General features: G+C 34.8%; 1 protein-coding gene across 1 annotated transcript in view; it reads left to right on the forward strand.

Annotated features, from left to right (window-relative positions):
* The first annotated feature begins 3,233 nt into the window (after positions 1–3,233).
* The window catches only part of LOC123553093 (mucin-17-like), a 29,307-nt gene continuing 7,671 nt past the window's right edge, over positions 3,234–24,869 (forward strand). The window contains exon 1 of the mRNA XM_053542347.1: positions 3,234–3,914. Within this exon, the coding sequence (XP_053398322.1) occupies positions 3,818–3,914 (97 nt within the window). The 5' untranslated portion in view covers positions 3,234–3,817. The remainder of the gene's footprint in view (positions 3,915–24,869) is intronic.

Raw genomic sequence — 24,869 nt, forward strand, 5'->3', positions numbered from 1 at the left:
TCTCATGTCATCTAGAACTGGCAATATCAGCTTTCGACATCTAGAAAAGGCGATGTCGACATTGTTCTCTTCTGCTTACGTTATCGAGCACCGACGATATCCGCTTTCGCTTTCGAGTGAAGGCGAAATCAACATTTTTCTCCCCTGATTTTGCCATCAAGTTACGAGGTCTGTGAAGATCGTAGATCGACAAAACAACTCTGTTGACCTGGGTCGTAGTTCGTAGATCAACCATGTAAATTACTTTGAAATTTGGTTGACCTGGATCGTATATCGTAGATCAACCATCAGAAATGCGTTCAGAATTGGTTGACCTGTGTCGTAGATCGTAGATCAACCATCTAAATTGCATTGAAAATTGGTTGACCTTGGTCGTAAATCGTAGATCAACCAACAGAAATGCGTTCAGAATTGGTTGACCTGGGTCGTAGATCGTAGATCAACCATGTAAATTACATTGAAAATGGTTGACCTGGGTCGTAGATTGTAGATCACCCATCAGAAATGCGTTCAGAATTGGTTGACCTGGGTCGTAGATCGTAGATCAACCATCTAAATTGCATTGAAAATTGGTTGACCTGGGTCGTAGATCGTAGATCAACCAACAGAAATGCGTTCAGAATTGGTTGACCTGGGTCTTAGATTGTAGATCAACCATCTAAATTGCATTGAAAATTGGTTGACCTGGGTCGTAAATCGTAGATCAACCAACAGAAATCCGTTCAGAATTGGTTGACCTGGGTCGTAGATCCCAGACCAACCATGTAACTTACTTTTAAAATTGGTTGACCAGGGTCGTAGATCGTTGATCAACCATGTAACTTACATTTAAAATTGGTTGACCTGGGTTGTAGATCGTAGATCAACCATTAGAAAAGCGTTCGGAATTGGTTGACCTATGTCGTAGATCGTAGATCAACCATTTAAATTACATCGAAAATTGGTTGACCTGGGTCGTAGATCGTTGATCAACCATGTAACTTACATTTAAAATTGGTTGACCTGGGTCGTAGATCGTAGAATAACCATCAGAAATGCGTTCAGAATTGGATGACCTGTTTCGTTGATCGTAGATCAACCATCTAAATTACATTGGAAATTGGTTGACCTGGGTCGTAGATTGTAGATCAACCATGTAACTTTCATTGAACATTGGTTGACTTGGGTCGTAGATCATAGATCAACCATCAGAAATGCTTTCAGAATTGGTTGACCTTACGTTTAATGTAATTTAATTTTACATTTTCTACGATTCATGTCAACCAGTTTTGAACGCATTTCTGATGGTTGATCTACGATCTATGATCAAGGTCAACCAATTTTAAAGCTAAGTTACATGGTTGATCTACGATCTACGACCCAGGTTAACCAATTTTGAACGCATTGCTGATGGGTGATCTACGATCTACGACCCAGGTCCACCAATTTTTAATGTAGTTTAGATAGTTGATTTAGGATCTACGATCAAGGTCAACCAATTTTGAACGCATTTCTGATGGTTGTTCTACGATCTACGACCCAGGCCAATCAATTCTGAACGCATTTCTGATGGTTGATTACAATCTACGACCAAGGTCAACCAATTCTGAACGCATTTCTGATGGTTGATTTACAACCTACCACCCAGGTCAACCAATTTTCAATGTCATTTAGATGGTTGATCTACGATGTACGAAACAGGTCAACCAATTCTGAACGCATCTCTGATGGTTGATATACGATCTACGACCCAGGTCAATCAATTCTGAACGCAGTTCCTGATGGTTGATTTACGATCTACGACTCAGGTCAACCAATGTTCGATGAAAGTTACATGGTTCGATCTACAACCCACATCAACCAATTCTGAAAGCATTTCTGATGGTTGATCTACGATCTACGACCCAGATCAACCAATTTCCAATGTAATTTAGATGGTTGATCTACGATCTACGAAACAGGTCATCCAATTCTGAACGCATTTCTGATGGTTGAACTACGATCTACGACCCAGGTCAACCAATTTTAAATGTAAAATATATGGTTGATCTACGACCTACGACCCAGGTCAACCAATTTTCAATGTAATTTAAATGGTTGATCTACGATCTACGACATAGGTCAACCAATTCCGAACGCATTTCTGATGGTTGATCTACGATCTACGACCCTGGTCAATCAATTTTAAATGTAAGTTACATGGTTGATCTACGATCTACGACCCAAGTCAACAAAGTAGAGTTTTTCTTGTCGATCTACGATCTACGAGCTACGCGCCAACTTCACAGACCTGACAATATATACCATCTGAAGACTTCAACTGTTAACATATGAATAGAAACAATCGTTAGAATATATATTTAAAAGTATTAATTACATGCACTTCTATTGAAATATTGAAAATATATCATCGAAGAAAATGCATTACAGTCTTACATTTACATTATTTCTTTAACTGTTTCGAGCATAAACATTAAGAGTGATGACACTGCTCGTAAATATATTTTAAGGTTTATTCATCTTAAGATTTTAAAACTATTGCAACAAAATAAATCATGGTTGCATAATGACGTACAAATATCTGCATGTCAAAAGCTAGTGTGTGCTCTTCTATAAACATGGATGTTTTTAGATATGTTTTACATTACTCATAGTGTTCTTTACATTTTTACAGCAATGTTTATGTTTTACAGCTGGCGTTTGCAATATGACTTCTTCTCGGCGATATATCACCATTTTGTGTCGATTCGCCGTAAAACCCAACTCACTCACTCACTCTTCTATAAACAATGGAAATCAGCTTGGATAAAGTGGACCATAATATCTGGACCATAATATCTCAACATGTATAAATAATCACTAGCCGAACAATAAATAAGAGTGCGTGGTACTTCAATTTTTTAAATCACTAAAGGCAGTCGGATTTAGACAAAGAGAGCCATTTAAATTTAGTTACTACCATATTTTATTGTAAATATACGAAAAGCAAAACTATTGAAAATCCAATGTCCCATGTTGATCTTCCGCGATCGCTATAAACACTGTCAAAATAATGTTATGGCAATTTTAAACACAAATTTCATAATAAAATTTAACGAAACCGAGAAAAAGGCCGACGTGAAAGTATTGGAAATCGTCCGATGTGTGACAAATGAAAATGCGAGTTGTCAAAACACTTTCAATAAATATTAGAATTCGGTATCAAATTTACGGAAATCTAAAATCATCAAGTTACATCGCGCGACCCTTTCGAGTGTAATATTTGATCAATGAACAGTGTAAACAGAAATGAACGGATGCCCAATTTTTTCATTATACATATTTTTTTGTTTTCCGTTTTACAGGAGTGTATGAACTTGTTTGATCGCGTGCGGACTGAAAAGAAATTATTTTGACTAGGAACGCATAATTAAAATAGAAACGTAACGCAATGTAGTAATTTTCGTGTTAAAATATTTGTTTGGTCAAATTACTATTCAAAAGAAGTAAAACAAATTTATTCACTGCTTCCTTTGATTTTTATTTTAGAGAAATAAGTACATACAAATAAAATTTCATAACTGTTGAGCAAAAACAATTTTTAAAATTAAAACGTTGACAGTTCAAACTTTACTTGATTTCAGAAACAATATACGATAGAATAAAAACAGACTGATTTTGAAGCAAAAAGTATAAAAAGTAGCAATTAAAGCAGAGAATAATAAAATAAACCTTGATCTGATAAGCCCTGGATATCACAATGAGAATTTATAGGACTAGCAAGTGAATAAAAAAATTAACTTTTTCAAAATTTCGAGCCCATACAGGGATGTTTAAGCAATAAAAAAGTGAATTCTTAATGGGAAGTAGGATATTAGACTATGTAGTGCTATCATGTTTGTGCTTCCATGTAGTTATTGCGGAGTTCAAGGGGACAAACAGGGCCGAGGAACAAGGTCAGTACACATTTGTTTAAATGATAATAATAATAATAATCTTCATCATCATCGTCATCATCACTATCATGTCGTTGTTGTCGTAATTGCGATCGTTGTCGTCGTGGTCATCATCATTATCATTATCATCATCGTTGTCGTTATTTCTTCGTAATCATCATGGTAACAATTATGATTAAAATAATAATAATAATTAATAATGATAAGACCATCTTCGTCGTCGACATTATCATCATCACCATCATCATCATCATCATCATCGCAGCCACCATAAACATCATACTCTTCATATTAATTACTGTTGTTGTTGTCGTCGTTAGCCTTTCGTGTACTAAAATGTTCAAAAGTGTAGCGTATAACGCAAAAGATATTCAAAGCTTGCATCTTTTTCATTTTATTAACAAGTATTAAAATAAACCTACACAGGGGTCAGTATATAGGTTTATATAATTTCTAAATACAAGAAAACGCAAGCTTTATGATTAACCTTGAAAGCAATATCATATTTTTCTAAAGTATCTTTTCGCTTTTATTGCTTAATTGAGATTGTTTGGCCATTTTAGAAGACTAAAATGGATGTTGTTCAATGAGCTGGCAGCGAAAATCAAGAAAAATAAACAAAAGTATCAAATAAGTTACATTCTTACTATCTTCACATTAAATAGTCTGCAAACAAAAGTAAAGTGGAAGCTGTACGTTACGTCAAAATGAACAATCAGAACACCATACTCGTAAGAGCTGTTAACATGCACCCTGTGCAAAATTTGCGTAGGGCATACTTTGCGCAAATAGCTGGGTCTAGCGCGTGTTAATCACATTTGCGCGTACGCGAATTTTGCGATGGTGTGTTTTTGTCATGTGAACCAAAAATAAAAATATACCGTGCGCATAATTTACGTTTAGAAATTTTATTTGGGATTCAGTTTTAATACATTCGATTTAAAAAGAACTTTATAATATTGAAAATTCTACTATAGAACATGTTATCATTTTATTGTTTTACTTCCATTTATTGAAACAAAAAATGATAAAAATTTGAAGTCTAGCTTCACGTGTAGTCTTGTCAAATTAACTCAATCAAATGATACTGAAGAGAACAGTTATATATGTTTAAATTACATATTAGGACTATTCAGCTGATTTTTTTCAAATTTTTAAAAAGAATTTAGGATCTTCGGTATTTGCTTTGTAGGGTTGGGTTGCCTGGAACGCAGGTTTTTAAAAAGCCTAATTTAAAATGATATACCACACCACACCATTCACTTGGAAATCAGTTTTATTAAAAGACTGTTTTAAAACTAAACGTTTGTTTAATGTGACGTTTATCTGCCAGCCAATAGGTACGGAAGTTTAAAGATGACCCTTTACATAAGTTATGTCGATTAACTGCAAAATTTCTGTCTGAATAACCAGCTTTATGTTAATAGTACTCGTGGCATTATTATTAAGTCAGGAGGCTTCAATGTTACCTATTTTTACTTGTTGTTTCCATCTCCATGGCAACAATATCAATATCATCATCCTGTCACTCGTTTTCTGTTCAACTTGACCCCACCCTCCCCTGTCGTAACTTTTGTAAATGAAAATCAGATAAAAGAAAAAAAACACAACAACGAAAATTGTCCTTACAGGAGTGCCTAATTTTCCCCGTTTATTGATATAATTGATGCAAAAAGTCATTTTTAAATTATCCTTCATTTTTCATTTTTCTTTTTGACTGGTTTTCTAATTTACCTTAAACGAAGCTTTCTATGTACAGAAAATACAATATGTCAAAATAAAATGTTAATTGGTAAAATTGGGAGTTATTATGTAAAACACACTTTGTTTAACAATATACTTTTTTACAATTGACATACCACATACAAAAGGTCTGGGTGGATTAAACATACAAGAATAAGTCGGTTCGTCCTAACCACTTTAGACTGAAAGGGGCATGCGTGACAAAGCAATAGCTGACAGACAGACAAAACAGTTGTTTGGAAGAATCTGTTTTTAAATAGATTTAAACAGATTTATTTTAAACTACCCTATTAAAATTTGCTACCTGAAGTAAATACCGTCTAAATAAACTTTTTTTTTTATCTTTCTCGATAATCCAGTCAGTGAGGATTTCCTAGTATAACGTATAGTTTTGGAATGGATTTATGTTAGTTTCGGTTTGGCTAAATATTTGCATGTAGTTTGGGCATGACTTTTTTTTATTTGCAAAGATCTTGACAGCATCAATTCATTCTGTATGCCCTTAGTCTGCAAAATGTCCTGTTACTATAAGACCGATCACATTTTAGGAAAGTTTATAATTGAAACAGTCGGCAAAACTAGCGCACATTATCATATTTTTAAACAGATAAAATCTGCGGATCAAATAAGTCACAGTTTACAAAATTTTGCGGTCGAATCACTTTCATATCGAAGAAAGATCGCCACACGCCCTTTTCCTAATTATGGTCTAAAGTACAAAGCAATACACAAAAAAGCATGATATGTATAGTATACATTCTATTCGAAACGACCGTAACATCTGCCGAAGTTCAGTCAGCCTTTTTCATATTTTTTTGAACGGAACCTTTTTTTCTCTTTTTAGGATTTATCAGGGTTTTTTGTTTTACTGCAGTGATTATCAAACTTTGAAATTAATTCAGTAAAGAAAAAAAAATAATGATAACAACGATTTTTCCGACACTGTTTCTGACCAGTGGCTTTTAAATGCATTTAGTTTTTTTCCGTAATTACAACTTCTTGGTGATGAAGTTATTATACCGTTACTATAGTACAAGTCTTTGGCTGATCTCATACATTTGATTTAACCCATTGCAACCATAATGCTTTTGAAATTTACTGCTGTTTTGTACTTTTTAAACCGAAGAATGGTTAATAACAGCAGTCCTTTAAGAAAGAAACATGATTCTCTTTTATTAACGAAGCTATTGTTGAAACTAAGGTCTCTCAAATTTCTTTTTCGCTTGATAAAGTTAAAAGAAACTGAGTCCTGTTTAAACAACTATCGTTACACTGAATATGTCTCCAAAAGGTACGGTGGCATATTTAGAACTTGAAGAAAAATAGAATAATTAACGTAACTGATGTTTTGCAAATGTTAAATTCTTAAACTTGATATTTTTGACATTTAGCTGTGCGCTTAAGTCGAGCTTGACAGAAGTCGGAGGCAGTGTGTTACTTTGTCTTCTTTATATTTAATAAGTTTCTTGAATGTTATTTAAGAAATAATGTATAGAAAAACTGTGTTTTAACGTTATTAATACACGGAAAGAGGTTATACGTTCGCGGAATAATTTCACGAGGGCGTAGCACGAGTGAATTATTCTGGCGGCGTATTACCGATTTTGAGTGTATTAATTCAAGTAAAACACGATTTTGCTGTATATTATTTCGATTCTGATATGCTCTTAATCTAAAACAGTAGATAAGATATAGCAGCGCTCTTTCCTTGTCGCAACAAAAACATTGACGTCATCGCACGTTAAGGAGGTAGGTTACCTTTATATTTGTATGTGCGCATGTCCAACCGGAAGCTAGCGTGACGATTTACGACGACGTTTACGACAAACTAAATGTCTTTGTATATTCATTCTTCTGAAAACAAATCATAGACCTGTCTTCGATCTGACGCTTTATGGTTTAATAATGCAGAAATAATGAATAAATTGCCGCAGAAACGCTTCAAAACAATGTTGCCTTAAAATGACGTCATTGACGTCATGACGTTACGTGTCAGTTACCGCGCAAAATTAACAGCTTTTATCTTGAAAGTACGTAATTCTGTGCATTTTCTTTATTCAAACTATTTTCAAATAACCATTATTTGCTGAAATATTTTTTATGAGTCTTTTGCTCTGAATAATAATCAATATTTTGCTTCTTTTATGTAGTTGTATTGAAATGTTATGCGGAATGTAAGAAAATGGATGATGGTAACAAATGTTATTTGGAATATAGTTGGGTGAGAGGTTACTTGTTACGGCCATTTTCAAATAAAAATCTAGCAGTTTGATTTGTAATACCTATTTTACAGGTTCCGTTGATAATTTGTTACTTATATACTAAAACTAAGATCTAAAATTGTTCAAATTTCAGTAGAAAATTGTGGTTTCTTGAATTGAATTGATGTTACCATGGAAACGAAGCCCGTGACCTATGTATCTGAATGTAAAATTCAAAAGCGTTGACACTAGTCTATTTAAGAAACACAGCTTCGGCTTTTTATTTTCATTTCAACAATATCCATGAGAATAATAGTAGCATGCTGAACGATTTTTCCATGAAAAATGCCAGACGAGGGGTACTGCTGTAAGTATTCTAAGCTTAGACATTTGTTTGAATAAATGCAGATAACACGAAAATATAACTTACGTTAGAAATAATATGTTTTAAAGCTACATCAACTAGAAAGATAATCTTATTCAATATTATTTTATAAGAAATTACGACAAAAAGCAAGATATAAGCCATTTTAAACATCTCTGTTGCCATGGTTACTTTAAACTTTAAGAAAAATAGTGTACCATGTATAGTGCTTGGTATTTTGCTAATAATATTACCCAAATATTCCATGTTGGTCATTAACAGAATGGCACTGAAGCCGTCGAAAACCCTATTTTTATACATAGTTGTTTAAAACTGAGAGAAAATGCGTTACCATGGAAACACGAGCCCCGCGACATATACATTTTAAGCTTATCTTAGAAAGCTAACGTGCATACTAGTAAAATTATAGATTATGTTGACTTCTACGGATATCAATGAAACTAAAATACACCGAAAAGTGTTAAATATCCGTATTTTCCTTCTTCTTTCAATACGAAATACCTTTGGATGGTCATGTTCTTCAAACCCGGATAAAAAATGAACTTGAAGGGACAGAGACAAACGAAACTGAGATTTTAGCAGTTAAAACTTCATATTACACGAAATACAAAAAGATGCTGCGGTTCAACTAATCTGAATTTACCCTTGTAACAAGGTAACCTACCTCCTTAACGTGACGTTATTTTAGCGTAAGCGTGTTTTAACTGAAACAACGTATTAGAATGTTGCTTAATTACAATATATTGCTCGAAACCACGACATTAGATAAGACTTTGATATAGAAAACAAAAAGACAAGGTTTGTCAGAATTATTTTGTTGATCATACAGGCATGGCTCGAAATGCCAAATTTGCTATTCGCCATGATTACTACTTAAAGCATTATTTATTAGTTTTTTTTTCTAATTTGTCGAATTTGATTTAAACCTCAATTTCATAGCATCATGATATATACAATGAAAATGGTAAGGATTTTGCTGGACCGATTTTTAAAATTTAATCTCTCAAAGAACCACAGTTCGAAGTTGATTACATGACACTTGTTCAGAATTATTTCGCCTGCAACTTTATTGCTATTATATTTAAAAATAAATTAAACTTCAAGTCTTCCAAGTCCGCAGAAAAAAATACGTAAAAGCGTTACTTCCGGTGTAATAAAACACATTTTTTTTTCAGTTTGTATAGCAGTAATTCGGTCAAAGATGTGCTTCCGTTGTGTAGTCGAAAAAAATCCCTAATAAATAGATCCTAATTTTTACATTTTCGCACATTTGCGCGTAAACCGGGGCCAAAAAGGCATTATTTCACTCTTGGAATGTATTCTACATAAAATAAGACACCTTTTCATGCTTATATTCGCATGTTTTCGAGTTGTTTACTTGAAAGCAAAAGTAGGGTGTTTATTCTGCGGACCGCTTTCTGAAATGAGTCAAGATGAGGGTGACTTGCATTTCACTGCATATTATTCAACATCCCCTTTTCTTTTCGTTTTCTTGGAGCAAACATATGGATATCCTGTGGAAAACAGGTCTACGACGGAGTGAAAAATTAGAAACTCGGAAGTAGCTGAATTTTATATTAAACAAAGAACAATTTCTTTTATTGGTATATAGCTTCGAGGATTTTAGACAGAAGAAAATTGAAGAAAATGATTGCGGACACGCAGATATTTTGTTAAGATACACCTGGTTTACAACAATTAATTTGATACACTTTTTCTCTAAGAAAATGGTGAAATATACAAAATTCTGTAGACGCATGTATGTAAAACATTGGGATACATGTTGGACATTTTTGCGTAACTTATCTTACTGCAGTGCGCCCCGCCCCAATCATCAGCACAAACGCACATAAAAAGACATGATTTAGTTTACAGAAGAGCGGAAGGTGACTGTTTGAAGACTTCTAAAAGTTCAAACATGATAAAATTGGTGTACAAATATTTGTATTTCCGAATTAAATTACATGTATAGATTTTCTATATTTCTAGTAACTCGCGCAATTTCAGTCAATTCCTGGCCTCTTCAAATGTATACAACAAAAATGTAATTAAATCGTTCCCATTTTACAATGTGAAATTAAACGTCAATGGGGTAATCAGCTAAACATAGATCCCGCTATTTGTTTTCTATTGTAAAGGAATGTAACGTTTTAAAGTAAACTGATAACATTCCATAATAATAACTGCAAACTACATTGATCATATTGCTATTACATTTACGCCATCTCAATAGTATGGGAAAATATCACTATAATTTAAGTTCACCTCATGCCGTAGATATTTTACTTTAGTTGTGAGGATAGGTCTGAGCTTACTAACATTTCAAAAATTTCTTTTGCGTTTTAATTAGGACAGCATAATTACTTTAAAACCGAAACTTGCTATTTTAGGGCAGTACAATAGAATGATGTAGTTAAACAGAAGTACAAAGTACAAATGTCCAATAGGTAAAGCCGCGCCCTCTTAAACCGAACCATTCAGTTTTGCACATATACAAAGCAAAGAACAAATAGGGGCTTCACCTTGGAACGGTCAGCGGTAAAACACAACTGGGGAGATTACTTTGTGTGTACCAAACCTCTCTCATACCACAGATGGAAGTAACGTATCTAGGATACAGTATGGGTCTTTTTGGCATTTTTTTTCTCAGAAAACATTGTCATTATAATAAATTTAAGTGTATATGGCTCATGGACCCGGCATACAGTATCCTAGATACGAAACTTTCGCCTGTGTCTCATACATCCCATTATTTTCCAAATGAATTAGGATAAAACACGATCAGCAGGGTATATGTATGGATGAGTGCGCACAAAATGCATAGAAAACAACAACAAAGAATGAGGGAAAAACGAAACAAATAATTAATGACAGTTGCGTTCAGATGCAATAATTAAAAATATTCACTAGTGTACTCTCCAAATTTACAGGGCAGTTCAAATAGAAGTCGTCACTCATATCACATATAAATTACTTAACAGGTAGTCACAAAAGGCACGGTATGTGAAACACAGTCGAAACCTTCATGACTTTTCAGTGTTTGATCTTTGCAAAGTGACAGCATAGTATAAGACAAGACAAGACAAGACAAGACAAGACAAGACATGACAAGACAATTTTATTGCAAATCATATAGGCTTAAAAGCCCATCACGACATAAATATTACATAATACAAGACATACAGCAAACAGTGGTGAACATCACGATATAATAGTTACTGATAAAGAATTATATAACATGAAGACGAGCGACATAGAAGACAAAATCACAACCAAAATACACACACAAACAAACAAACAAAAACGGAGAAGGTCATCATGTACATGTACTATTATATTTTATGCAATAAGTACCGTCAATGTTTCACAAAAGCATAGATTACCGCTCCTGGTTACATAGGCAGTTCTGCCATATAGGATTCTCTTCAAACTGTGAAATATTTAAAGGTAGTCTTTTATATTCAGGGCCAATTGTATGGAATTGTTTGCTAATAGAAATCAAAACCTCATTTTTAATTTCCATGTTTTAAATTTAACTGTATAAAATGGATCGATGGATGAATGCATTTTAATGCTAACTACATTTCATGTCTTTTGTTTTATGCATGTATAATTTCTTTGATTTCTGTTAAATATGTATTACTAGGATCATAATACTGTTCATTCCAGTCCTAAGAGGGCCCCATGGAAGATTAGCTTTGCTAAATGGTTCTAGTCCTAAGAGGGCCCCATGGAAGATTAGCTTTGTTAAATGGTTCTAGTCCAAAGAGGGCCCCATGGAAGATTAGCTTTGTTAAATTGTTCTAGTCTAAGAGGGCCCCATGGAAGATTAGCTTTGCTAAATGGGTTACCCTCTATAAATAAGAAATTTACTTACTTACTTATTTACTTACTTACTTACTTCTTAAATGGCTAAATTACTTTTAATCGAACATATATTATTCGTAATGATAAGGGAAAGAGAGAGAGAGAGAGAGAGAGAGAGAGAGAGAGAGAAAGAAACACCTGGGTTCTATTTTCTGAAAATGTTAATTTCAACTTTCGTTTACATTTTCGCAAAACGTTTTGGAGCCATTTTTCTTTCATAAAAAGACTGAATTATAGATCGCTATAATGAAACACGCCGCCACACGCTTCCATATTTGTTTATAGAATTTTAGGAAATGCGATAATTCTGCTCACGCCCACGCGAAAAGCATTTTTAAACGTGTTGTTCAATGAGAAATTTTACATTAACGGTGTAGTTATTCTTAAATTCCATTTTTTTTTTTGGTGGAAGAAATTAGTTTTTCCAAATGTATCTGGTGTCATATTTTGGGAAGAAATATAATAAAAAAGAAACATGAAATATCTGTTTCGCGTTCGATTATTTTGAACCATTTAAAAATGCGACACACGAGCAGAGTGTTGTCTTATCTATGTCTAAAACTTATTTTGGCGTTTGAATAGTTTAAGGAATTCATTTTTTTTTGCGATGTTCGAAACAGTCTTTTCTTTAAGTCCGTTCGTTTAGAATTCAGTTACATATCATTGAATTGCGGTCAATGTAACTGATATCCTCACCTTTTTATTTGAAGTGGTAGACTACTTTAGCGACTATCCTGTTATTTGCGGCGTTCAAGTTCTACAAATGTACACTCATGATAAGGTCACGAAGGTATTTTGGTGGTCAAATTCAATACTTAAATAGTGTAAGTGTCATGTCTAAATACTAGCCGTGCGATGCAACAGTAGATATATTAACTAAGTAAATATTTCAGATTCTTTTATTAATTTACATTACATCAATTTATTTACATGTATAATATTTGCACCGCACATTTTCGACTCTTTAGCTCCCTTAATATAAAAGCGAAACCCTACGGAGCTTTTAATAAGAACAATATTCAAACAGTCGTAGTTATTAACCTTGGGCGGTGACTTCTGAGGATAAAGCCACAATTTCAAGCATCAATTTAAATATCTTTTGACATCTTTCCTTATGATGGGTGTCGTCACGGTTTACCGTTTCCGTAATATGAAACTAAAATATCTGAGATGGAAACAAACAATTGACTGAAGCATTTTAAAACATTATGTGCTTTGAGGGACAGCCTGGCCAATCAGACTTCATTTATATAGATGACTTTTCAGATTGAAGACTCCCTATAGGTAAGACACACATTAACGAACGCAAGAATAAATGAATATTTTTTCATGCGCAGCATCTCATCTCTTAATATCGTTAACGAAGTTTTGAACGCGACGGCACATATTAATTAATATGATTTCTTGCATACCAGACGGGGATTTCCGGTATTTTTACCGGTGCTGGAAAAATCCATCTTACACCGTGTAAGATGACTCACGTGCTTTAAATGACGTATTACGAACTACATATATGTAGAAGATTTATGTAGTTATTTATACTTTATTTCGAAAAACGGAATAAAAATCCAATACCTTGACAGTTCCTCTTTGTTCCTGATAGTATATTTCTCGATTCGAAATACGTTATTTTATCAAATATTCATAACGTTACGCTGGAACTGATAAAACAAAACCGGAACTAAACATTGTTGTTTGTCTTTGAAACGTCATGACGTCTTTCCTTTTTACGGACGTTGATTTCCCGCGCTTTGTTTAAATACACTGCTATAAGAAATAGTTCTAAAAAGAAAGCCGTTCGACTGATTTTATTTTTATTATTATATCTTGATATCGGTATGCAAGAAAAAGATTCTGTCACTGGTTATAGGTGCAGATGGAAATATCCGGCTCTCGGGTAACTGTTTAGGCGGTAACTCGGTAGGAACCTCTTTACCGCCTAAACAGTTACCCTCGAGGCCGGAAATTCCCATCTGCACATATAACCAGTGAAAGAATCTTATAATCTCAAAAGAAATCATACATCCTATCAATTTTACTCCTGATATGAAATTTACATGTAGATATGGGAACTATTGACGTTTGGGGTTCTATTGAGGCTCCTGAAATGACGCAATTTGTACTACGGGTTCATGTTTTTTTAGGCCTTTCAAGCCGCTTTCAGTTTCTATAATCTTAATTATTAATACATGTCCTTAAATTTCGAATGCTTAAAATGTATGGATAGTTACAGATATTATTCTGTAAACGTATAAAATGGACTAAAACATGTTACGGCATTACAGATGATAGTCCTGTAGTTTGTGGACTTGTGTGAGAAATCTGTAAGAAAGACAGAATGATTTATTAAAGAAAAAGCGAAAGATGTCTCTGTTAGAACCACAATTTCATATGTATGTAACGTCCAGTCAGATGGGATAGAAATGTTGAGTTACAGAAAACGAACGAGTTATCTGTCATTTCCTTACAAGAACTTGGCTTCTAAGATCATTTTTTTTCCCCAATAATGTTTGGCAATAACCTTGTGTCATGTGTTTGCCTCTAACATGCCATAAAATATCACAGTTTTGCAAAAATATTGACCGCGATTTATTACTCTGTGCTGTAATTATACTAAGAGTTCAGATTAAACTTAACTTTTCATGGTAGAGTCTATTTTACATCCCATTTCGACCCTGGACGGGGGTGGGGACGGGAGGCGTAATTACAAGGTTACAAGGGGCTCTGAGGGCATGCCCACTTGGATGAATCTTTTGTTTTGAAAATATATACTGTTATTCCTCAAACTTAATATTTGATGTAATGTCATCTCTTAGAACAACAACAAAAAAAAAAAAAAAAAAAAAAGAAAAAAAGAAAAAAAAGAAAAGTGATTTCACCAAACCATAAACATTCACATTCCGGATCTTCCATACATTTTTAAAATTGAACTATCCATCTACTTATTAATCTAATTCATTAATAAACTGAGTCGTAATATGACAAAGGTCATTTGTTATTTTGAATACAGAAGTAGGACCGAAATGAACAAAGGCCGAAATGTCTCTAGTTACTTAACTCTGAGCCCTCGCAAATATTATTGAAACCAGTAAGAAACTTTAAGGTTCAACATTTGTTTTTATTGATATTTTGTTGACCATATTGTTTTATGGAATAAATTTACTACCTTTAAATTGTTACACAGGCAATAATTGAGACAAGGCTATTTTTTTGCTTTACTTTTCAGTCTGTTTGTTAATGATTTAGGGCCACTGATTGGTGTATCTGTTAGGAGCGAAAAGATATAATTTCAGCTTATGGCAGATGGTACTTCTTTTTCGTTAGAAAATGGGAAAGATTTAGAGTTCATGCTGAATATGTTTAATAACAATAGTATGGCTGTGGATTCATGTAAAGGTTTAATAACAATAGCATGGCTGTGGATTCATGTAAAGGTTTAATAACAATAGCATGGCTGTGGATTCATGTAAAGGTTTAATAACAATAGTATGGCTGTGGATTCATGTAAAGGTTTAATAACAATAGTAGGGCTGTGGATTCATGTAAAGGTTTAATAACAATAGTAGGGCTGTGGATTCATGTAAAGGTCACATTGCCCATTTTAGACGAGTCAGTCATCAAAACTCCTTTCAATGACAAAAGAAAAATCTCGAAATCTCTGCATTTTGCTTAGTATTACTTATACTTTCTTTGGTATCATATCTCCTTGTTTATGCAAAATATTACCAAGTTTGAAGCAGTTAACACTTGAACGTACGACTATAGCCATTTTGTACGCGGATTTGATCACAGTTGGCAAGATAAATTACAAAAATTATCTTCTGCCTTCTTAGTCAAACTATTTGATTATAAAAGAAATACGCCTGGATTTAAAGGCACCAATTAAGGTAGTAATATACATATCTGGAGCTGCAGTGTGGTTATCTACTACTGAAAAGTTAACTTTATCTTTTTTTTTTTTTTTTTTTTTTTTTTTTTTTTTTTTTTTTTTGTTATCAGGGGAAGTAAATCACCTGTAACTTCTTCATTTGAATTATGAAAGTTACTTCCCTTGCCTAAGTCATAATTTATACGAACGAAAGTTGAGCATTCTGTTCTACAGATTCTCCATTTTTCTTTTGATTGGTAACCCAACTCTGTAATATATCTACAGTATTGCAGATAATGTAGTCATATTTGGTAATTTAAGTGTATATAGTTTGAGAGGATGGTGCTAATCAGTTTATGCCTGATCTGATCAGGGGTAATAATTGATATTTTACATCCAGTCTTTAAGTTGTGCATTTTTGTGCCAATTTTGCAATCACTTTTTTATGTAAATTTCTTATGGCAGTTTTTAGGCTTGCTCGGGTTAGATAGTTAAGTCAGGATTAGCACCATCAGCTCAAGTTTTTAAACTTAATTACTAGAGCAATTGTATATCATAGGTTTACTAAATATGTGAATATTGATAGTCTCTTATAATTCTGCTGAAGAATGGTCTTGCAAATTTTTTTAAAGTGTATAAACTATGGGTTTTTTTATGATTGTATAATGTATGCAAGAATGAGACTTTAATAAAGAATATATATATATAATTAAGCAACGTTTAAGAATGAGTCTCGTACGATTCGCCATAACATAAGTCTTGCGGTTACCTGCGCGTGTTCAAACATTATGATCTTTTTCTCAACATTATTCTAGAATCCGAGAAGCCTGCTGTATCATTGATAGAACGCTGTACTTAAATGCAACATGGCTTATGCAAACTCCTACACTGCTGATAAACCTTGCTCAAATAGCTAAAAAAAATCTGGAAAGCGGAAAACAACTTTTGTACAAACATAAAAGTCCGCAAATTTATGGTGAATTAATAATTCTCCCATATCTTATTTCTAGGCCAGCACAATAAATAGATAAATAAATAGTTCACGTGATAGCAGATGCAGCATCAAAAATTGTTTTTAAATGTGGGAAGCATCACTTAATTTCCTTTGTAAGCTGTACAATAGTCAGAAAAAATAAAGTTTCTTATGTTCTACTACGGTTTCAAAAATATATATGAGCCGTGCCATGAGAAAACCAACATAGTGGGTTTGCGACCAGCATGGATCCAGACCAGCCTGCGCATCCGCGCAGTCTGGTCAGGATCCATGCTGTTCGCTACAGTTTCTCGATTCAATAGGCTTTAAAGCGAACAGCATGAGCCTGACCAACTGCGCGATGCGCAGGCTGGTCTGGATCCATGCTGGTCGCAAACCCATTATGTTGGTTTTCTCATGGCTCGGCTCATATATACAGTACATTGTATATTCCGTATTTCTTCAGCTGTGACATGACAGATATTGTTGTTTTTATCTCCATGGTAACAATATCAATATCATTCGCATGTCACCTATTTCCGGGGTGAATTTGCCCCTTCAAATGACAATCAGATAAAAGTATAGAAAGAAACAAAAACCGTAACAACGTAAGTCATTCGGACAGAATGGGTAGGCAGAATTTTAATCAAACCTTTGATCGCTATAATTTGAGTTCTTTTCACTTAAGAGTTTTTCTTTCTGTAGGAATTTTTAATTTACCATAAAAACAATGTTTTCTATGCGAAGAAAATACAATACGTCCAAACTGAAATCTTAATTGTTAAATTAGAAGCGATTAGTACTTCAAACGTTGTTTAAGCATTATCAGTTTTACAACTGTCATACCATACAAAAGATCTTGGTGGGTTCACTTTAATGTGTCTGCATGTGCTATTATGTAATGCATGATAAAATAAGTCCTTGGCTGATAGCAATCTGTGAGCAAATCATTTATTTCAATTATCTTTTTTTTCTGTCAATTATTTCCTTAAATGTAAATATGGTATCTATGTAAATCTTGACTTGTTTGTTTTGGTCTTTGATAATCTGATCATTCATCATAGGTTATCATAGTCCCATTACTTATTAACGCAACCATTATTGAATTCAAAGTCTCAACTATCTTTAAAATATCGTTTCAAACGGGTTAAGTGGAGAAAACTTTTTTTACTAGAGGAGAACTATCAAATTTCTAAATGATATACATATATACCACGTAGAGATACAGCTGCTTTACTTTGAATAATTTAATTAAACCCGGTTTTATTTAAACAAATGGCGAAATAATAAAAAAAATCAATAGATCTGTAAAAGATTTGCTGTGTGTTGAAATGTTTCCGTAACTAGTCTGACAACATCCTCTTCTCACTGCACACACTGAGCCTCCACGGCCGAGTGGTAAAAGTCGCCGACTTCGATTTGTCCCTCACCGATGGGGGTTCGAGCCTCACACGGGGCGTTGAATTAATGTTAGGAAGCCATCCAGCTGGCTTAAGATAGTGTCTGTGTGTGTGTGTAAGGGTGTGTGTGTGTGGGGGGGGGGGGGGGGGGGGGGGTAACGTCTTTTTCAACAATTTTTCAGTCATATAAACGACGGTGTCTACTTGTAGCAGTGAGCACAATGCCCAACTTCATGGTGCTGCCTCACTGGAATATCACGCCGTAGACACGTGGCATGATACCCCACCCAGTCACATTATACTGACACCGGGCTGACCAGTCCTAGCACTACCCTCTTAATGCTGAGCGCCAAGCGAGAGTAGAATACGCTTATCTAGTACACACATATTTTACAACTGTCACTTTCTGTAATGACGACGCTGGCCCCGCGGAGATCGAGCCACACGACCTCCCGCACTTGAAGCGGACGCTCTACCACTAGGCTACCGAGGCGGTTGGCTTACGGAAGGCTGGTGGTTCTACTCAGGTGCTCGCCCATGATGAAATGCACGGACGGGCAATTGAGGTTATCCTTCACCATCAAAGCTGGAAAATCGACATATGACCTAGATTTGTGTCAGTGCGACGTTAAACCCAACAAAAACAAAACTAAAATCAGTATATACAGAGAAGAACTCCAAATTCTCTTTCTAACAGAGTTGCGAAGTCATTGAGCTAGTTTAATTTACAGAACATCAGAGAGCTAGAAGTGAACGATTCGAGAAATTTACAACAGTTCAAACATCATGAAAGCTGGAGCAAATATTTGGTTTCCAAATTTAATTTAATGTATAGATTTTTTCATATTTCTAACTCGCACTGTTCAATCGATACGTAGCCACTCATACTTATCTAAATTACGTTGAGAATCAAGAAGTTCAATGCGTTAATTGGCTGAATCCCACTACTTGTTATCTGTTGTTAAGTAAAGTAACGTTTTAATTAATAGCGGTAATTTTAATCTAAAACAATTATAATCGTAAAACCACGAACGTACAAAGAGGTTTCTATATTTGAACATCATCCTTACAACACCATCTTAAACTTTTATTGCAAAAATGTCGTTGCAGTTAAGGAAACCCATGCTAATTTTCCTGAAGGTACATTTTGTCATATCTAGACTTATTACGTAAACTTACTTGCATTGCAATGCTTGTATTATTCGTTCATGCTTTCGCAGCTTCCTATAGCATGCTGATTAAGTTCAGCACAATAAGATGGAGACATATTTCGTACAGCAAATACAATACTTGACCCACAATCCTACATGCTACCAGCAAAGATAACGTTATATTTTTATTGATTATTATCCCCCGCCGATGAAATCGGGAGGGGGGTATTGAAATAGCGTTGTCCGTCCGTCAGTCCGTCCGTCCGTCCGCAGCCATTTCTCAGTAACTACTTGGTAGAATTTCATGAAACTTGAAATAAACATGAATCAACATACTGCGATGATGCCCGTCAAGTTTTTTTTATTGGTCAATTTCCCTCAGAGTTATTGCCCTTGATTTAATAAAAAATGTCCGTCTGCAGCTATTTCTCAGTAACTAACAGGTAGAATTTCATCAAATTTGAAATAGACATGAACCAAGATACTGTGCTGATGCCCGTCAAGTTTTTTTTTTGATAGGTCAATTTCCGTCAGAGTTATTGCCCTTGATTTAATGAAAAATGTCCGTCTGCAGCCATTTCTCAGTAACTAGCAGGTAGAATTTCATCAAACTTGAAACAGACATGAACCAAGATACTGCGACGATGCCCTTCAAGGTTTTTTTCGATTGGTCAATTTTCCATATAGTTATTGCCCTTTAATTGTTTAAAAATCCACAGATCTGTACATAACAAACCAACCAATTGGAAGAATTTCATTAAACTTCTTTCATTCTTTTCCATGAACATTTATTATAAACATGTGATGTTGTGTACCTACACCTGGTCACCACCTTACCTTGGTCCCCCCAACCCCCCCTCCCCCACCCACATTTTTTTTTTATTTATTTTTTTTAATTTTTCATTTTTCATTTTCTATCAATATTTATAATCAACATGTAAACTGTTGTATCCTCCCCCCCCCCCCCCCCCAACCAGCCCCACCCAAACAAACCATTCATTTTCTTTTAATTTGATTTTGACTAATGAAATTATTTGCTTCTTGGTAACATTCTTAACTTTTTGCTGGATATATTTTTTGCCGTTCCTCAACTCTGACCCTTTCGGCGGGGGATTCCAATTCATCGAATTTGCTTGTTTTCAATGTGTTGGCAAGTAATTAGAGCAAAGGCAAAGTAAGACCATTAATCGAAAGAAAGGATCACTGTGGGACATCTCTGGGAAGTTAAGAAACCCATGTAGGTGTCGATAAAAATATACTCGACAGGTGAATCCCTAATATGCGTAGTGGCGTCAAAAACACGAAATATATTCACAAAAATGCTCGTGCGAAATATATAAAAAACTAACATGAAGTTGCGTTTTTAAATTTTGTAGATATTTAATAAACCTGAAGTAATTTCATAATATAACTGAACACGAACTCTTAACATTTAGGAATCGCCGGAAAAACGTTACTTTTAAAGAAAAGTTTCTACCTATAAATAGCCTACATGTTCTTTATTGCAATGTCAGTCTTTCTCTGTTGGTGTTTGCTAGGTCACCGGTGCGTTTATGTGCAGCATTTTCTTTTCAAATGTATATTGTGTCGTATGTTACGGAGAAATATAACAACTTTACGCATGCGATGTTCCCTCAAGAACGCTATTTCACACAAGACCCGTTTACCATGACCTCACACATAATGTTAAACATCGACTGTCTTGGTGTAAAGTTCAATTAATTTAAGGGTCTGTTTGATCGTAAACCAACCATACCTTTCATGATCCCGTCACTCCTCATCTATGTCCAATGTGATACTTATGTCTCGCTTTTGTAATCAAGAGGATAGTCTATTGTTACGACTATCCTATAATTTACCGCTTAAAAGAACTGCAAATATGTACAGATCATATGTCACGAAGGTGTTTGGCAAACACCTATTTTGTTCAAATACCTACTTTATGTTTTGAAAATCATTATAAGTCAATATTCAAATAGTATCACTGATATATCCAAATACTAGCAAGGCGGTGCAGCATTAGATATACCAAGTGAGCAAATATTTTAGATTTTATTACTAATTAAATTTACATCAGCATATTTACATATATAATATTAGCACTGCCCATTCTTGACTTATTAGTTCACTTCAAACGTACAAAGTAAAACGCTACCAAGTCTGTATGAAAACAGTCGTTGTTATTAACATAACACTTCTGAATTTGGGCGGTTATAAGCCAAATTTCAACCTTTTAAAAGGCAAATTTCGACATAATATGACTGAGTTCTGTAGCGGAGAAAATGCCAGACAATGTGCGACAGAGTACTCTTTAGATTACAAGTTCGTTTAGACTTATAAACGATATAATTCGTTCTACACAACTCAACCGGGTACAAACTGTTACGTATTTCAGTGCTCGGAGTAAGTCATGCAGATCGGCATTTTTCACTGTATCCATTTATGAGTTCAAATTATCACTTTTAGGTATATTAACTTCGCATAATAACCACTTGAATTTTAGTGCGAAATAAATAGTAAGAAATGTCATTAATGTTTTTGTGCCTTTTACACTTAATAAAGCTTCCGTTCATCAAAATCCTTGGCGGCTGAGGTCTCTCTACTGTATGGGGAACCACTGCTTAAGAGGTTGGCTGGTTCCCTTGCTGACAATATGTTTTAAAAAAGACTTTTTTTTGAAAAAAAAGTTTTTCCTTACTATTGCAGTTACCTGCACAATGAACGAGATACAAATAAGTATGGTAGGCGACAAAACGAAATGTGCTATAAAGCGGCACGTGTGCCAGCGCGACATAACAAATGTGCCCTAAATAAGTCTAGGCTTAACTGTTGAAGAAAAGGTGTTTGATTATCTCCCCTTAATGAATCGGCACTATTTGCCAAAGATCTGGAATCCACGATATTTTGTGTAAAACTGAATGATGCCATTTAGTGTCGTTAGTACAGATGTTCGCGATTGTCAGCGACTGGGCGAGTTAATATCCCAGTAACTACAACTGATACTGAACAAAAATTCACACAGTTCTTCATCATGTTGACGTATATTCAATGAATAATGACAGGGACTGACAGCGAGTTAGTAGCCTATCTTAAGGACACGTCACGGCTGAGATAGTTTAGCATTATTACAATACACAGTCGGTATTGAAATTGTGTTTCCAATACATGTGCTCATTAGATAAATCCTCAATATCTATGTGAAAATAAGGGATGTGTTTTGTATGATTGCAACACTGTGAGTTGCTCTAATTACTGACAAATGACTGAAACAATAGGAATTCGTACGAGAGATGGATAGACAAAACGAAAGTGAGGTAACAGTATATTCATTTATTGTTTTAATGTATGAGTTGTAAGCTACAATAAATTTATGAAAATCAAACTGGAAGTTTTAGTGTGTACCTTACTTTACATTCCACATTCATAGCTCTATTTGTGCTTGAAATTGCTTTGTTGAGCTCACCGACGTCACATATGAATGTCTATTGTTTTAGTTTATTGTCTGTTATAAAGGTATCAAATCTCAATATTAAGATATAAGAATTGTTCCTTTCTGGTAGACAAAGGAAACTATTTGGTTGAATCATAATATAACGGTTTTTGGAAAGAACTGAATATTCTTTGGTTTTTGTTATTCACCGGAAATTCAAAACGTGACATCACCTTAACAACTACACATATCATAACTTTAAATGAAACTTCACACATTTGTTCGCAATGATGATACCAAATGAATGACGTATAGGTTCCACAACACATGGTCCGAGGGTCAACACCCTTGACTTGTCAACCCAGATGTTTAGGGTTCGAATCCCGGTCCAGGTACTGGAAATTTCTGAGATGCTCTTGGGTGTCTCCCACCTAAGAGACCAGTGCTTGTTCTTCTCCGGAAAGATAGCTTTGCATGTATCGGTCTTTTCGCAAAGAGCTGGTCTAAATTAGCTGGACAGGCCTGTATGTAAAGTTTTACACTCTCTGTTTTGGGAGCTTTCTCTTCCTCTTTTCTTCTGGTCCAATCGCTACACGTGTCTGTGCTAGTAGAGGATGAATTTGGCTGCCTTTAAAAGCGCCTTTGAACGAGTACTTAGTATATGATGAAAAAAGGGCTCTTGAATACATTTTGTTATTTTGTTATTCATATCTAGAAGTCGAGGGGGAATATAGAAATGCTTGTGAGTCCATCTGTCTGTCTGCTCCCAACACACCAACTAACGGAAAAGCGAATGAATATTGTTTATTGTAATTTTAATTACTTTTGTTCCTTGATATTTTCACTGAGTATCCTACCAACGTTACTTCCCCAAATTTCCACCATATCCCGCCCCCTAATTCTTTTACTTTTAGTTTGATGCGTTTCTTCTTGATATTATCTGTTAGTATCCCGTCCCCCACCTCCCCCACTAAAAATCTTTTACATATAGTTTCATGTGTTTCTTGATAATGTCTCTTAATATCCATTCACTTCACCCCACATTACTCCCTCCGTAATTTTGTTGTTTTGGCTTCAGTTTAGCTTTTTAGTATCTTCATACTGTTAATGTTACTCGTTGTATCCATTTGCCGCCCATCCCCAATACACTTATGCATACCACCCCTCCCCTTTCCTTCCCCCAACAAATACAACACTTCTTGGTTTCTGTCACTTTTGTTTCATGGTATAGATCCGTGTTGCTTGTAATAAACTTTCACCCCACCTCCCTGCACTCATGCTTATCCCCGGCGAAGAGGGTATGATAATGGTTTCTAACTGTCCATCCATCGTTCATGCATCTGTTTGTGCGTTTATAGTATTTTTGTACGAAGCATCGGTCTAAAACCGACTTTGTTTAAACTTCAAATAATGATAGAGGATGTTGAGAGGAAGGGTTGTCCATAAATCATAACATTACCTTACTTACGTTTTGAATTGTCTCCCTTTATTTGATTTATTCCGGGGCATAATTCCAAAACTAGCAGAGGGATTTTATTAAAATGAGAGATGTTATTGCGTGATAGTGCACTGTACAAGAAATACAACTCTATAATGCTCTGTATTGCGGACTGTTTTTAGCTCACCTGAGCAATGCTCAGGTGAGTTTTTCTGATCGCTCGATGTCCGGCGTCCGTCGTCTGTCTGTCGTCTATCTGTCTGTCAACATTTAGCTTGTGTATGCGATAGAGGCTGTATTTTTCAACTGATCTTCATGAAGATTGGTCAGAATGATTACCTTGATGAAATCTAGGCCGAGTTCGAAAATTGGTTATCTGGGTTCAAAAACTAGGTCACTAGGTCAAAACAAAGAAAAACCTTGTGTATGCGATAGGGACTGTTTTTTTCAACTGATCTTCATGAAATTTGGTCAGATTGATTACCTTGATAAAATCTAG

Source organism: Mercenaria mercenaria, chromosome 4, assembly GCF_021730395.1.
Source record: "Mercenaria mercenaria strain notata chromosome 4, MADL_Memer_1, whole genome shotgun sequence".
Classification (NCBI taxonomy): domain Eukaryota; kingdom Metazoa; phylum Mollusca; class Bivalvia; order Venerida; family Veneridae; genus Mercenaria; species Mercenaria mercenaria.